General features: G+C 38.0%; 1 protein-coding gene across 5 annotated transcripts in view; it reads right to left on the reverse strand.

The window, feature by feature from the left end:
* Positions 1 to 17,439, reverse strand: part of MAEA (macrophage erythroblast attacher, E3 ubiquitin ligase) — a 48,919-nt gene that overhangs the window by 17,507 nt on the left and 13,973 nt on the right. For all 5 annotated transcript variants that reach the window (XM_056490914.1, XM_056490916.1, XM_056490918.1 and 2 more), the window contains 2 exons: positions 13,098 to 13,280; positions 9,443 to 9,646 (listed from right to left, as the gene is read on the reverse strand). In XM_056490914.1, coding sequence (XP_056346889.1) covers positions 9,443 to 9,646; positions 13,098 to 13,280 — 387 coding nt within the window. The remainder of the gene's footprint in view (positions 1 to 9,442; positions 9,647 to 13,097; positions 13,281 to 17,439) is intronic.

The following is a 17,439-nucleotide window of genomic DNA, read 5'->3' on the forward strand; positions in this document are numbered from 1 at the left end:
TTTAGTGGAAGGAGAGATACTTATTTAAACAAGAATACAACTATCCATCACCCTGTGCTCTGCCTGATTTACATATATATAGCTTTTAAAATATCACTGCTGCTTTTTAAGCTGCAAGTGCCTCCAGGGAGGGAGGTTACCAACCCTATGATTCTGCACAGAACTCCAATTATTAGGTATAAAATACTATGAAGAATGAGGATGCCTTGATGATGATGATTACTAGATACATACTCCTGGCCTACATGGAAGTTGGATCCCATTTGCTCAGATGGGTTCTGAGAACATAAGAACATCCCAAGCATGTTTATGCACAGCCCGTCCTCTGAACAGCTTCTGGACTCTCTGGTGAGCGTCAGCAGGAGCTGATGGGCTGAACTCTCAGGGTAGCTCATTCCTTGCCAGGGTGCTCTCCTTAGAAGTGCCTTGTTTTCAGGAAACTCCAGCACCTGCCCTCACTGGAGGGAAAGACTGCAGCAAAAATGAATACTAGTCTGAAACACCAAAACTAAGAGAACAACAAAAATGGGCCTAGAACTTAATGAATTTATGTGGTTGTGTTACAGATAATAAGTGATTCATGAAAATACAGTGAAGGTTGTGAAGAATAATAGCTGTGAAATAATGAAAAGGTATTATATATGAGATTTATAAAGGCAGCAGGGTAATTTGGTTTAACTGACAGATACAGAAGCTTCACATGAATTAAAAATTAAACACATCTATGTCTATTATAAAGTTGTGAACCAAATATATATCAAAATGTTAATTTAAACTGAATTTAAAGCCAAACAAAGGCTGTAACTTTAGATTGTGCACGACTAAGAATTCAGCAGTGAACTGGAAAAAACCCAGAGATCTACACGAGTGATCCAAATTCACCAAGAAAACTGCTCAGAATTTTCAGCACAAGATGCAACAAAAATGGCAACTTTGCATGAGATTCTATGTCAAATGACTTAGAAAGAACAAAAACATCTTTTCTGCAGGAGCAAAATAACCAGAAATTCATGTAGTGTTCATGGGAAGATTTTTATGTAACATTTTAAAATTTGGAGCAGTCAGGTCAAGTCACTTCTCTCCACTGGTCTCCAATATGCACATGAGTTGAAGTATTTTTACTTTATGAGATCTCCAGTCATAAGTCTGGAAAGCTGTCAGAAGGAATGTGTGATAAAATCCCTTATAATTCATATGAACATTTATGTATTAATATAATCCCCAGAATATTTCACATTAGAAATCTAGTCAATCTTTTTATCAAGTCTCAAAACCAACCAGAAATGAGTACTAGAATACAAAATACTTGATATTTTTAAATCTCCCATAAGCTATTCTCAAAACAAGATTAATTAATCAAAAAAGAAATGTTAGACTTAAACAAGATAAAAGATTTGATTCAGTGAGATAAGACAGCATTTTGTAGAAATGAAAAGTTTCCTCAGTGGAAAAAAAGCATCTATCATAAGATAGGCTATTTGTTACATAAAATAAGCAATTCATAATCTCATAAGATGCTGTTTATGTATTTTTTCAAAAATGCAAATTGTTTATTTTAATTGCTTACTAGCATCAATATGAAATTGAAAATAGGCCAGTATGCCTCAAGCTATCAGTGGCTCACTGCCAAGAGCATGTACCAATAACAGCTTTAATAGGATTGACTATCTATCTATCTACACACATTACATGCAATAAGAGCACTACCCTCATAAAAAAGCCTTGGCTGATGCACTTCAGCATTCAGCAGCATGGTAAACTACTTGCATATGAAGTACAATGAACACTTGGATCACTCAAACAACTTCAGAAAAAGCTGTGTTAAGCTTTTAATGACTACTCACATACTCTCCACTTGCAATACAACCTTCAGTATAATTTAGTTCTATGGAAGTGAAATAGAAATGCAGTAATGAACAGTTACAAACAAAGAGGTCAATTTAATCTTCTATATTAATATATGCATTTGTTAAAATTTCCCCTGTGATGAACACAGAGCAAATCCAGGCATACACTCAGGCTTGGATTGTTGTTACACAACTCAGGGAGAAGGCAAACACAAGGAGTTACAAGGTAAGACAGGAGTAGCTGGAAAGAAGAAGTCAGTGTATTTCCACAGTGGGAAACAGTGAAAGAGGCATCACTTGCCAGGAGCAAGATGCCTGGAACACATTACAGTCACACTGCCTACCTGAAAATATGTGCAGGAAAGAAAAATGAGGTGGGTGAAGAGGGGGACAGTGCAGGTGGTTTTGATGGCAGAACAGGAATTGAGACCACAATCCAATTCCTCTGCCTCTACACAAGGGCAGGAATAAAAGGCTGCTGGAGTAACAGTTTCCTCAAAGTCAATACGGGGTATATGTGAACTGCACTGACTCTGAAGGGAGACAAATTAAGAAAATAATGGCATAGGTGGTGACAATATTTAACCACAATTACTGAAGACTGGTTAAAGTGAGGCACAAACTAACAGTAAGGAGACTCCTTACTCTCTGCTCATAAAATAACATTGTCTGAAGTTCATTAAGCTACTATTAAGTGTTATAATGCTACACACATTAACAGGATTAGAGAGGAACTAAACAGAGTAACTGACAGAATGTCCTACTCAAAGGCAGCTGCAGAGCTAGTTAATGGGGAAAAAATGCAAAAACAGACAGTCAAACCACAGATTCACCAACAGAAGAGCCAAAAATGGTTTTGTCTACAAAGTAAACAGAGTACCCATGGTGTAGAGCCAAGCTTTCATATGAGAGCATCTTCCATACCCTCAGCATAGCACAGACCTTTTAGTTCTGCCTGGTTATTTTTGAGGAATCCCAGTATCTTACACTTGGTGTCTGTCAGAAGAGCATGGTCTTTGTATAACATTAGAGGACACTGGTACTTTTGTTAATTAGTTCCAGTGATTAATTCATGTTCTAAACTTGTGTCCAACTTCAATTTTTCTGACTAGATTACAAAACTCCTTGGTATTTGACCTCTGCTCTCATACCTACCAAAAGCACCCACCCATAACATTCTCCAGTCATCTTCTCCCTCCAGTTTTTCCAACAGCTTTCTTCAAGTGTGGTCACCAAAACTATACATATTCTGGCACTGGCTGCTCCAGAGCCAAGCAAAAAGAAGTGTTTCATCCAAATCCTTTCACTCAAGGACATAAGCTGCTTGGAAGAGTCTCAGAGCTGGAGCAAGCACTGAGGTTAGTTATCAGCAATTTGTTTCTCCAATGCATCCTCTGCTCCTGCCTCAGCAATTTTTGTAGCTCAGCAAATGGCTGCACCTTTACCCATCAGCATATTATACCACACTAAGTACAGAAGTAAATGGCTACACTACAGTAGTGTGACAAAGCCTCTAGAGCTTAAGATGTATCATTGGACAGAAAAAAAGTGCCTTGTTTTCTGTCATAGCCTCTTCTAGCAGAGGAAAGGCACCCTAGTGCTAGTGGAGCACAAACCCTGCAGCTTTTGTCCATGCAGGATCAGTCTGTCTTAGCAGCTACACACATTCTCTAACAAAACATTATCCTATCATCTAATTTAGTGCAGGAACAAGTGTTAAATGTGAGGTAAGATTTACACTTTGAAGGAATGTCTGGCAGGAAAAAAAGGACAGTAAGAAGAGGCATAACTGAACCCCAACCTCTTCTACTCCTGGGTAATCTCCAGGTGATAACACCATTTCCTATTTAGATAAAATTTCAATTCAAGAATTTCTTGCATCACCAGCCTTCCAGACTAAGTATTTTGTAATAAATTAGCTCAGTTATGATACACTACAGGTAACCCACTTTGTCTAAATGGACTGAAAAAAACAAGATGTTCAACATCACAGCACAATTCATGTTGTTGGCTTTTGAAGTGTCGAATGATTTGTAATGAGGAAGTTTGTTATTCTGCTTAGATCTTGACTATTTCACATTTACATAATTCTAATTCCTCAAGATGCTTGAGACAAACTGCAGATGTAAGGCTGTGCAGGAACTGCAGCACTTTGAAATTCAGATGAACACACCCAGACATTCATTATACCAATCTACTCAAAGTTGCCATGCCTACACTAGGTACAGCCAAAACACATTTAAAGGAGTTTCTGAGCAGCTCTCTGTAGCCTGGTACTGCAGGGTAACTCCAAGCAGCACAAGCTAAAATCCTGGCACCTTTAAATCAGTTATGCCAGTTTAGGAGCTCCTTCATACATAGTTTTCCTGTAACATCTCTAGTGTGGGAACAGCAAGTCACAGGAGAGGGACACAAATAGCACCTGGCAAAAAACACCTTTTACCATTCAGTCTGCAGCTGGAAAGTCAGCTTGGCTATGTTGTGCATGATAGTGAAGTAAATAACACATTCAAGCATCATGATGAATATTATTTATCTATTTGAAATTGAATTGTTATGAATATAAATGTGTTTTGATTAATTACTTTAATACATATGTATGTCCCTATAAGCCATTCTTGGACTATACATCTTACCAAGGAGGATTTCTCAAGATACATTTGTATGATTTTTAAAATATGTGTTTATTCAGCTTTTAAATTTTTGAGTTGACTTAATACTGCTCCTTTTTGTGATGCTCAAAAGTGCAGGTTATTTTTCATCTCCCATTTTCTGAGGGACTTATCAAGTAGAAACAGTTATTTGGGGAATGGATTACTTCAAAAATAGCAGGTTCAGGAAGACTGTGTCCCATAGCAGACAGAAATCCTTCAGCAGTATTCTACTGAGGTGTCAGCTGAAGGATCCATATCACAGTGCTGAGGAACACTTTTCTAAAGCAAGGAAAGAACATTTAACTTCGGGGTTGGAAAAAGGAATGCTGACATAGAATAGGAAAAGAGATCAGATGCTTGGTCAAAAGCCATGAAGCTTGACTCTAAGAATTCAAGTTTCTCTTATACCACATGACATTAAATAAGATTTCTTAGCTTTCTCTAACAAAATTGAGAGAGTGGAAGATAATCGGTTTTTCCTGTGACTTCCATTCCTTATTTAAACAAAATTATTTTTTTTAAATAAATGCATTTACTACTTTGAAAGACAACTATTTTTAGTATCTGGCCTGTTGTGAATAACCATTACCACAGATGTAGAAGTTCTGCTCAGGAAGAAAACCATTGACAGTAACAGAAGACCTGATATCTCCCTTCAAGAAAATTGTTATCCTTTTGGGACTGTGTCAATTCTCAATACTTGAAGTGTCAAGAAGCCCTTCTGACACTGATCAATGTTGACAATGGTCACATGTCTAGACAAAACTCCTGAAGTCAATGGAATACTCAGTTTTCCCCCTACTCCAATTCTCAGAAGCAAAAAGCACACTGCACTATGAACGAAAAGGGCTAGTTAAGTATCTCTGAAGGGTGATGCACATCCTTAATTACTGATCTAAGAACATTAATTAGCAGAATTTTAATTGATATACATAGTCCCTCATTTAAGGTCAAATCAACCAGTTTTAAGCTATTTAAGAGGTTTTTCAACTCAAGCATTTAACTGCCCACATTACTGTCACTGCCCACCTTACCCAGGAGTGCAGTAGCTCTTCTGTTCCTCAGAAAATTAGATTTTTAAATAATTTGCTCCCTGCTCCAACACACTAAAAATTAGGTTGAATTTATGCTATTCTTCATAGAAAAAGTATTGCAACTTGTACAGCTTTTGTACAGCATGAGCATTAAGGCAAAAAGATACATTCTTTTACTAAAATAAGCTAAGCAAAGATGGAAAGAGGATTTACAGCATATGATAAGGGAGATTGGAAGCCTCAGAATCTGGGCTTGTTTTCAATCCTACAGGCAAAAATCACTACAGCTATACATAATTAAGCAAAATATGTAAGGATACTTTACACGTTTATTTTTTCTTCCTAGCCTATTAAGGAAAGGGCTGGAAAAACACTTGAAATTTTAAACCCCACCACCCTCAGAAAGAGTAGACTAAGCGCCACACACATAGCCTAATTATAAAATTTATCTACAAACAGAAACCAACTTCCTACTGGAATGCTACTCTTCCTAAACTAGATTTGCATATCAATTAATGGCAGAGAAATGAGATAGTGTAGCTGAACATGCAATAATAAAGCTGAAGTTAACAGACAGCCTTGTCAGCGACCTGAAAATATGAATCTGCAGATGAAAACCGGCATTTTTATATTGGTGTGGCATTACAAGGTTGTAATGATGACCTTATTTGATTCTATTTATTCTATAAGATACAAACATCTAGGTCATACAAACATCTAGTATCTTCAGCCAAAACTGTTTTTCACATCATTATGGAGCCAGAAGACATAAAAAAAAAAAGTCCACAGCAGAATCCCTTCTACCCCATTATTTACTTTGGCACAAACATTTTTGTCTTTGTCAGCTTTTATTTTAATCTTACTCACATTCTGGTTTACTTTCCCAAGCAGCATTACTTTTTTTTAAAGACATGTAACAAATATTTAACATTTGAAATTTATTTATAATATTGCCATAACTATGCTATATAAACACCTTATGCCCAAGTTATTCCTTACTAGAGCTAGTTCATAACTCTGATATTTAAAATTTCCCTATAATTTTTTACATCCACCATTGCTTTCCATTTTGTTTGCTTCCTCGTTTATAACCATGGTTTTTAAGAACTTCTATTACAAGTTTTCATAGCCTATCATTCCTATGGAGGTAATTAATTTAGAAAATAGCCTAAAATTTGTCACAGACCATCAAAAATTATTAGAATTGGACACTATGGCACACAGTCAATCTTTGCCAACAGTACACAGCAGACAGTTTGCTCAAACATAGGGATGAATCAACGGTTTCCCTTTGGTCACTGAAACAGAATCCTTTCTGATCTGTTTCACCCATGAAGCCCCTTGGCAGCTCTGCAAGTCTCTTCATATTCAGGAGCCACACAAGAAAGTTAAATCAGGCAGGCTGAGACTTGCTCTCAAGACTGGTCTAACAGCTACTGGAAAGTGTTTAACCTGGGATCCCCAGGTTGCAACTGAACTGGAAAAAGCTGCTTCCTTCAGCCTTCCCAAAGAGCAGCAAAGGGCACCAATCAGAGGAGCAGAATCACAGAATGGTTGAGGTTGGTACCTCTGGAACTTGTGTAGTCTCCCTACTCAAAGCAGGGTCATCTCTAAAATGTTATTTGGGATCTTTCCCATTCCAGTCTGGTTTTGAGCATCTCCAAGCACAGGAAGACTCCCTAAGTCCCTGTGTCTGCTGGGGAGCCCAAAACTGGGTGCAGCACTCCAGTGTTGAGTAGAAGGGCTGGATCACCTCCCTTCTGCTGCTCCTGCTTACCCCAGTGCATCCCAGAGTGCTGTTGAGTTGTCTTTGCCAATAGTAAAGGTGGTAAGGATACTAATAAAAATGCCAGGTGAGACCACAGTAAACAAAGATTACTTGGGATGAGAGGATAAGATGGAATTTTGCAATCTCTACAGCAAAGTTACATTAGTAAGCATTAGAGAACATTTCAATGCTCACATCCTTTAGCAAGAAAGGAACAAAAAGAAAAAAGCTGCTGTCTTATTAAACCAACAAAATCATAAATTCTGTGTAACAAACAAGACCCAGTATTATACACTGCAAAAGCTGTTCACAAAGATGATCGCCATACAGTAAGAAAGACCAAGTGCAAAGCAGAGAAACCGGGGAAGACATATCTTCATTAAGGTAAAGCAAACCATAATGCTGACTAAAATGCATAATGTGAGCAAACTAGAAGAAAAATGGCCTCATTGCATTCAGCATGCAACTATGTTCTGTGAGTTACTCTGATGTTATGCAAATTAAAAGAGTTAGGCTTGCAGGCAGAAGGTAAACAATCTTATTTAAAATTTCCTTTTTAACACAAAATTTTGTCTTCAACGAACAGAATTAAAAGCTTTAAGTATGATGCTTTTACCACAGGATCTTACAGTATATCATGACTCCCATGCTCATGTCCAAACCAAAGCTGAGCATTACTTAATCAGGCATAATAGAGCTGGCTATGAAAGTAGAAATATTTCCATAGTGCTTTTTCAGCAGACTTAGTAGGTAAAGTAACTGATGATTCAGCAGAGATGAGCTCCTGCTCAAAACAGAGGGAAACATCTACCAGAAGTGTGAGAGCTGCTGACCAGTCAAGCTGCAGTTATCCCAGCGTAATTGCCTTGGGTGGTTTTGACTCACGTGCATGGGCTGTGTCTCCAGTGAGGCACAACAGCCTCTTCAGCTGATTTTTTCAGGGCTATCTCCTATTAATACTTTGTAACCCACTTCCCCTCTCACTTCTATTCAGCCTCTTCATGCTATTTCTTATTTGGCATTTACTGAAATTGCTGCTGAACAGGATTAGACCAGTAAAGCAACCAAGAAATAAGAGACACATGACAAACAGGTCCCTGTTACACGACAAAGAACAGGTACATATGCTCTATAATTTGACATCAGTAACAAAAATATCTTTTTCCCCAACAAAATGAGAGAGAGGTGTTCAACCATTCCACCTAAGAAAGGCAAAGCATGTAAGTCATGTAAGAGAACTCAATTTTCAGCATCTTTTTAAGAGTAAGATTTTAACTAGAAGAGTTGCGAGAAGAATAGAAGAATATCAAAAGAAGATTCAAGGATTACTCAGGATCAAACTGCAAGGCTACCTAAAATCTGCAAAACAGGATTTCTCTAGGCAAACAGCAAATTCTTAAAAAAATCAGTTTTAATGTCCTCGTGGCTGCCAGAGGACTTCAATCAGGATTCATTGGTCTGCATAAAGAAGCTACACCAAAGTATATAAACTCCAAACAGTTCATTACCCACTAAGAAGCCAAGCAAAACCAACTGGCTAATCAGTGAAAAGGAAAGCAACAATCAAAAAATGGTGAAACAAACAAACCAGCAAAACATTCTTAGGATCATGCAAGATATAATAGCTACTAAAAAACACAAATTGTATCAAAATTTATTTTCCCAAGGAAAAGACAGCCTTCCTTTCAGTGCATTAAACAGAAGGATGATACAATAGAACAGTTGCTCCTGCATTCAGCAAATGCTGTTCTGCTCAGTCTGGTCACCTACACATATCAGCTGAGTCGGGCCAGACAGATGGAAAGCTCCACCACCTGCTTAATCAGCAGCCTAAAGGCCTCTAACAAGAAATTTTGTATGACATTTGAGAATTAATCTGAGTTTTAATAGAGAAAGGTGCTAGTCTAATAGCATTTAATTTGTGACTAAAAATTATGCCTTCGATTTTGACTTATTTAATACATTATGCCACGTAAAAAGAACAAACACAAGCCTAGAAAGATTAACAGATAAACATTAGCAACGATGCCACACCAATACATAAAAATAACTGCTACAAGGCTAAAGCAGCTTGTTCTCATTTTCCAGCTTCCTCTTTACTACCATTTTGTTAGCAAGTTAGTCTACACTGCCACCCACCTCAATCCCACTTTGTCTGGCTAGTTTTACAGCTGTGTTGTAGTAGCCACAGCGCAGGAGATGCTCCACCATCATACGATCCATGCGTTTCTTCTTCCACATGTTGGCAGCAGCTGGCTGGTCACTGCTGTGCTCCTTCAGATGTTCAATCCTGCGTTTGCAGAGCTTTGCACTTTCATCTTCAGCCTGGATTGACTCAACAGCCTGAAAAGTAAAAACTAACAGTAAGAGCTACACATCTTCCATCTCGTTTTAAACAAAACACAGTAATTGTTTCTAAGCGTTCTTTATATGTTATACAGCTTCTCCCAGTAGTGTTTCTTTGGTTTAGAAATATTTCCTATGGCAGTGTCTATGTTTCTGCATGGCTGGTCCTGTTCTGAGATATTTTTGCACAGAAATAAGTATTGATGTATTTGACATAATGAATATATACATTTTTCTGCTTAATTTGCAGTTCATCCAAAACCAGAAATGTATCAACTGCGGCAGCAACTGTTATAATAGCCTGCAAAGAGCTTTGTGAAGGTTTGCAGTCATCTGATCCAAACAGCTGAAAAGCAAAACTTCCACCTCTAACCTATGCATGGCTTCTTCCTTCAGCAGCTGTCGTGCTGGATTAGTTCTACTGAGGAGTGATGCACAGTAAACCCCATTACTTCTAATACACTGCAGACATTTTAATCGGTCATGCAATAATGGAAATTATACAAACAGTTGGCCTCTTGGCACCTGTAATTCAAGGATCTAAAAGCAGTTTTTCAAAATCATCAGTTTTGTTAAACTGGTACTATTTTATGTAACTCTGCTACTGTGGAAACATCCCTTGTTAATGAGCTTTACTGAGGAAAACACATTTGTCCAGAGGAACTAGACTGATGATTTTAAACCAACACATTGGCATACCCAGCAAAAGCACACACCACTCCCACAAGGTATTGCCACAATATTTTTTTTTTTAAATTAAAATCAAAACATTCAGCTCATAGTTGCTTTCCTTCAACCTTGAAGTCATCATTCCAAGCTGGCTGATTCAGTACACACCATGTGACAACTCAGGGCCATGTCAGGCTACAGAACTCCAGAAAGCTGGCAGTACCTTTATGTGGCTGCTAAGGTAAAGGCAAACCAGCAAAGGATAGCTAGTACCTTTCCCATCTGCAATATATCACTAGTGATGCAACTGCAAGTTAGGCTGCCCTGTGGTGGCTTTAAACTTGCTGGTTTGTGTTTGAATGACTGCACAGCTCTGGCAGCTGGAAGGTACAGGCAGAACCTGGCAGGCTTTTGGCAGCCCACTCTGCACTCCATGCTGACACAGCGACCTTCCCAGAACTCAAACTATAGTATCATATATGGTACAGCTCCAGCTCTGGAAGCACAAGTTGTTTTAGTTGTATTTTCCAAGCCTGCCCATAGACAGACTTCTTCTGGAAGGATCAGTAGCTGAAAAGCAAAGGGAAATGAGAGAAAACTTGTGAGGAAAGCTCAATTAAGCTCAATTAAGCCTGACTCTGATCCAGCCCTTGATATCAAACTCAAGAATCTAAAACACTAGTCACTATACTAGAGTCTCTTAATAATATTGATGTAATCATCTGTAGCATGAGTTATTTTTATTTCTGAAGTCTGAGTTACTTGTACTACTGACTTTAGCTTTATTCTGCAACATATAGTTCGGAGACAAGTATTTTGTTTGAGTTATAAACTGTGTCTCTTCCTATCCAACAAGCAAACACTAACTCAAGACAAAACACACTTTCAGTTTTTAGATGTCTGCAATATTATCAGATGTAAAGGCAACCTCGAGAAATATTCTGAATACAACTAAGAGCTTGAGGCAGCCAGGCACAAAGGTTAGACCCCTTCACCTTCCAAAGGGCTCTTCTTACATGGCTTTGTATCTAGAACTATAACAGCTCTTGCTGGTTTTTTCATCTCTCTAGTACATTCAGGAAGGCTACAGATCCTTTTCAAATCCCTCTGAAGCAAGTCTATCTGGATTTGCCCTGCTGGACATTAATAGAACTTGAGGGAACGAGCTTATTAAACAGGATAAAAAAGGGAAAACACAAAGGCCTAGGTTTCCCCAGCATCATTTTCAGAACTCAATAAACTGCTGTGTTTAAAAGCTCTCTTTCAAGGGTGAGTAAGGTGTTAAATAAAGGAACCATCTAATTCTATTATGGCCATCTCAGCAGTTCATGAGATCCTTGTCTAAACACAGGAGGAAACAGAGATCCCACATGGGTCCAAAGGCTCTAAAGAAAACAATCATTTTGCTCAGGGCAGAGATTATAGAGAAGACAGTAGGGAGTTGAGGGTTTGGAGCAGAAACAAGACCTTTGTATTTCAGGGGACTTTTACTGTTAAATAACTTTTTTTTGGTCTTTTGCTCTTTCTGAGCAGCTACAAGATTCTCTAGTGTCGTTCAGGCAGTTAAAAACAAATGAGCAATTAAACTAAAATGGAGCTTTGCACCCAAAACATTCAGCAATGCCTTCAGACACACCCCCACAGTCAACAAAGCTTTAACAAGTAAATAACTTTTACTCCTCCACATCATTACTACACACCTACAAGCAACAACCAACACCTCTTTCAGGAATAGCTCCTATTTTTCTGTAATGCAGAAGTGAAGAAAACACTTTAAGACCTCTTTATGTCTCACAATTCAAGGATGAAAATAGCAATTAATTTATGAAGTCTTTTGCAGAACAGCATTTCAGCACCTAGCTAACTTGTTCAAGCAGAAAACCCCAAATCAACACATATGACAGCATTATTTTCATGTTGCAAATCTCCAAGGTATTTTGATGCTTCGCATAGTACTGTCTCAAGATTTATATCTGTTGGTTATTTCATTTAAGTTTTAATGAAATGACTCTCCTATGTTTCATCTATTTATTTTTTGAGAAGCAATGCTCTCAAGTCAGGCGACAGAGTTATTTTCATTTTTCTGCAAGACTTGTTTCAAGTAAATGTTCTGATGACTCCAGGGATGAGTAATATTCCCATCCAAAATAAGGATGGCTTATACTTCTTTTTCTGAGAACATATACATCTTTTTCTAAGAAAGATGTGGTAAAGGCATGAAAGGGTGGTTGTATTTTGTTCAAGCTTAAAGCAGGTTATCCTGCCAAATTTTATTTTAAAGGCTCTTAATATTTCCTAGGAATCGTTCAAATCGTTCAAGTTGAGTGTTCATAAAAAATTTTCAAGTAACAATCCAGGACAACTTGCACTTTCTTCTGCAGAGAAATCTCAACAGTGCATACAACTATTCCTGCACTAGGGGTTTCACGTTTTTTCAGCTTCATCCTCTACACCTCTTTTGCTATTCCAGTGCTCAATTAATTGAATTGCACAAACTCTTCCATTAGACAAGCAGAAATTGATAAGAATCAATTAATTTTGCTACTACTTCTTTTCTGTTAGTAAAGGAAGTCCTTTTCAGGACTACAAATGTGTATTATTTTACCTCCCAACAGAAGTTTGTTATACTTCGACATGAACCATCAAATCATGTTTCTTAAGCACAGTGAAGCAAGATTTCACTGTGCATTCCCAGACCTTTAAAGAGCCAGTAATGCCTGTTCTCTTGAAAAGAAAATCCAAGCAAACAGCATTGCAATGAAGGTAGAACAGCGCTCACCTTGCGCTTCAGAACGCTGAGCTTTTCCACGACTCCATCCAGGAGACTGACAACGGAGTCCACAGCAGGACAGCTGCTCAGCGTCTTCTCCAGCTCCGCCACCACCATGGTGACGTGGCTGGTCTCGCGGTCAATGTTCTTCTGCGCAGCTCGAAACCGTTTGTTCAGTGTTTCATATGGCACCTGGAGGAGAAATACCAAGTCATCAGAATTTCTGCTTTTAAAAAGTCACGTCCTTCAGTGCTTAGAAAGACTGATGATTTCATCTGATGCAGCCCAAAGAACACCTAGGTTCCGGGGGACTAGAGGTCATTGATTGAACTTGAGTTCCCATACTAAAATAAAACCCTTATTTAAGTTCTCTCAGCAAGGAGCTCACACTTCAAAGATTATGAAAAAACAACAGGAAAAATGCTGCAGTTTCTTGTCTGATACCAGGTTCACCTATCCCACTTTGGCTGTAGGAAGCACTGATGGAAACAGTGCAGGGGCAACAGAAAATAAATTTGCCCTACAAGGAAAGCTACAATTTAAACTACAACTAAGATCACCCTTCAGAATATGACTAATTTTATATTTCTTCCCTTCTTGAATTCTTAAAAAAAAAAAGAGAAAGTTACCCTTGAGAGAAAGCATGTATAATGCATATTGGCTACTGAAAAATTTATACACAGTACATCAACAGTTATTCAGGAAATCCAACAAGTCTCCTACATACCTCAACCCATGAAAGACTACTTTTTAGTATTACTTCCCCAAGGACTATATGGAATGCCAAGAGAAATGCCATGTAAATTATTTTTCAGTGATAAAAACCTGCAAATAACATTTTAACTAAGTGCAATGCATGACTAAACTGGTTAATTTCCTCTAATGCTCCATTCCTAAGTTAAGGGACTTGCCAGTCTTGGGGGTCTCCACACCTTTGTGGAACAGTGGAATCAAAACTTCTACTGATGGCCACTAGGGACACATGGATGAGAAGAGTCTACAACCTGGGGAACAATTTGGGAAAAGCTTACAGGAAGTGTTAAGCTGCTTTCATTACAGTGGCAGCACAACCAATTTAGACAGGACATTCTATGACTTCACAGAAACTGGAATTTTTAAAAACATTCCAGTGCTATACACTTAATTCCACCATATCTTTAATCTTTAAAAAGTCCATGAGAAGTTCTTTCAGGTAGTTATGATAATCTTGATTGCTTTTCCATTAATCAAAGGCATAATTTAGGTAGCAATCAGATTATCCATGTTAAAGGTAAAACAGGAAACACAAATCAGTGCTCTGTTTGGTACACCTCAAGTATATGTTTGATTACAAATCTTTCAAGCATGTAACTGCTAATCAATTATATCAAGATCTCCATTTTCCTCATTCTAATTATCTGCATGTAAGGAAATGTCCCCAGGGGCCAGATCCCTTCTGGGCTCGAGAAGCAAAGACATTTCTACAGAACCACTGCAATTCCCCATCAGAGAACAGTTTGGTTCAGAGGAAGGAACGTGAGCCAAAACATTTGTTTTCCAAGATTTTTGCATTATCTACAAGAGAGGTTGAGCTTATTTGTAGTAGTGATAAAACACAAGGATAATCCTGATAAGGTATGAAAGAGCTCCTCTTCTCAAGACTGAAGTGATCTATTTAATGGTTCTTGGTATCTCAAACTAAGACCTAAACAAACGACAGGACAAGACTCTACCACAGGAAGCATCAAGCCAAAACAACTATTCTCCTTATACATTTTGCCCTAAAACCCCAGCAGTACACGCACCCAAAACGCAAACCACAAACCACGACAAATGATAGGCTTCAACACCTACTTAGTTGCTTATACAACTATCTCCAACTCTCATTTCTTTTTTTCCATTTCCACAAAATATATGAAATATTTTAGAGACCCACAGATAAAATGGATGTTCTAGGAGGCCATTATTTTGACATATCATATTTTTGAACATGGAAACTTACTTCCAACTCTAAGACCTGATGCCAGACTGCATGAAGACAACTTTTTCCCTCCTTTTTCCCCCACTGCATTTTTCTTACTATCCACCAAAAAATATTTCTGCAAGTATTTTGCTAATCAGCTTTCCATGCCACACTGAAAATCTGCATCAATAAAGATTTTCATAAGCTACTATTGATTTGAGGTATCTTTTTTGGTACAGAAAGTGCTTTTGTTAAATTTTGAACAGTCAGTAGGACACAGATTTAGTCAGTTGGAAAAAAAGTCTGTTTAATCTCCCTTTTCCCTAGTTCCTTATCTGCACTCAAGAGCAGTAACAGCGCCCATTTCCTGTGCTCTGTCTCTTCAGCATGCAGACTTCTGGCACAGTTTGTGTTCATGTGACATTTAGAACAATTGAACTTTCAATTTCAGCTGGTATCACTATATATCATTTAGAATGTGTCTAGGTGCAATATGTTTTTGAATCTTCTCTTATCCTCTTTTTCCCCCTACCATAAAAACAATCTGAATGTCTTGTGTGGAAGATGGTTTGAATTGAAATGTTTCCACTATATACTCTGAAAGTAAATAAAAGTAAACATATTGAGAAACATAATTTAGTGTGTCATAACAAGCTAAATTAAAGGTACAATGAAATTATTTGCATAACTGAGGCTGACAGTAAATACTCTTTACCAGAAATTTTCATAATTTGCACAGACACTTGTTTCTTACTATGGAGCCAGCAGTTTTCATGAGAATATTTGTAAATCACATCTAGACACAGCTTTTACACTTACTTTAGAGGGACAGAGTCTACGAATGCCAAAATTTAGAACTGCAACTGCTATATTCCTTACAAAGCAGCATTTTATCTTGAATTTTCATCTCGGTGCACTGGTCCTTTTATTACTCCTACAGCTCCAAAGTGCCAAAAACCCAGCTCCCCAGCACTGGCTTGCTTTACTGCAGAACTCACAGGCACTGTACCAACAGGATCATGTTTTTACACCTATTATGGAAATTAATGGAAGGAGAATGTAAAAGAAAGTGTTCTGGATAACACAATTCTAAAAATTTTTAGCTATGGTTCACTTTGATTTTCAGGTACCATTGTTAGAACATTGTGAACACTGAACTTCTTGGACCAAGAAAGAGATTCAAGATTTACGTCTCATTAATTGCCATAAACCTATCAGAGACTTGGAACCATTCCTGCCAGTACCATTCTGTGACCAAACCTGGATTACACAGTCATTATTTAGAGACAAGATTGACCTACAGAACTCAGTTTAGGGAAGCATTACCTTAAAGAAAAAAGAATAAATCAACTACTAGAAAATTTGAAATAAAGCAGCAGGTACTGACTAGAATGTGTTCTGCATAAGCACAATACCAACTTGTCCTACTCAAAGCTTGAAAAACCACACCCAGTTGGCTCATACCATGAACATGCAAGAGGATACAAAGGAGACTTGTAAAATATTAACGGGCAGCACATTTAAATCCAGTGGCACTAAATAGGTTCTCCTCCTTTTGTTCATCAGCTCCCACAGCTGCAGACACATTATTCAACCTAAGCATGTACTAAATCAGGTCAAACTTAAACCTAGTGAAAAGGAATTTGACTGAAGTTAGAACAAGCTACAGGGGTAAAATTCCAGTAACACAAGTTTTTCTAAGATCAAAATTTTGCTGTGATCTGAAGGAAAGTCTGCTTGGCTGGAGGCTTCTGCAACTGTAGCGTGACAGTGTGATGTTTCCAGGTGCTAAACACCAACAAAAAGGCAGAGACAACTGATTAACCTGATCTAAGCACTTCCTTCATTTCAGGAGTTACTTCACTGTTTTCAGAAAGCCAAAAAAGTGGTGTGCTGTCCCAAAACATGCTCCAACAACCTCTAGCTGTGGAGACAAGATTTAGAAGAGGAGTGTTCTGAGTGTACAGGCTTGAACTGGTGGAAGAGGATGAAGGACTGCCATGAGAGCTACACATTGGTCGTTCAGTTGAGAGCAGGGAGTAGAAGAGTGCAGAGCTAAGGATGTCAGGGGGAGTTTTTAAGTGCACTTAGGAACTCAACTGTGAAGTTTACTACCTGGCCTTCAGCCCAAACACAGTCCTCTTCCAGCCCATGAATGCAAATAAGGTACCAAAGCAAGGCAGAGTTCTCAAATCACAAAGTGGCTAAAACTACTCAAATTGGGAAACTGTAGGCAATCTTTCTTCTCATAAGCATATCAAATGTTACTTGAAATACCCTTAAGCATAGTGAATTTAAATATATTTTCATAAAGATACATTTTTCAATAAGCTGTTCACTTACTGATTCAATTTTCTTGAGTTTTTTGAAAACATATTAAAAGTAGAAAAAAAACTCAGCCAGTATTAA

The sequence above is a fragment of the Oenanthe melanoleuca genome, chromosome 4, assembly GCF_029582105.1.
Source record: "Oenanthe melanoleuca isolate GR-GAL-2019-014 chromosome 4, OMel1.0, whole genome shotgun sequence".
In the NCBI taxonomy this organism is placed as follows: domain Eukaryota; kingdom Metazoa; phylum Chordata; class Aves; order Passeriformes; family Muscicapidae; genus Oenanthe; species Oenanthe melanoleuca.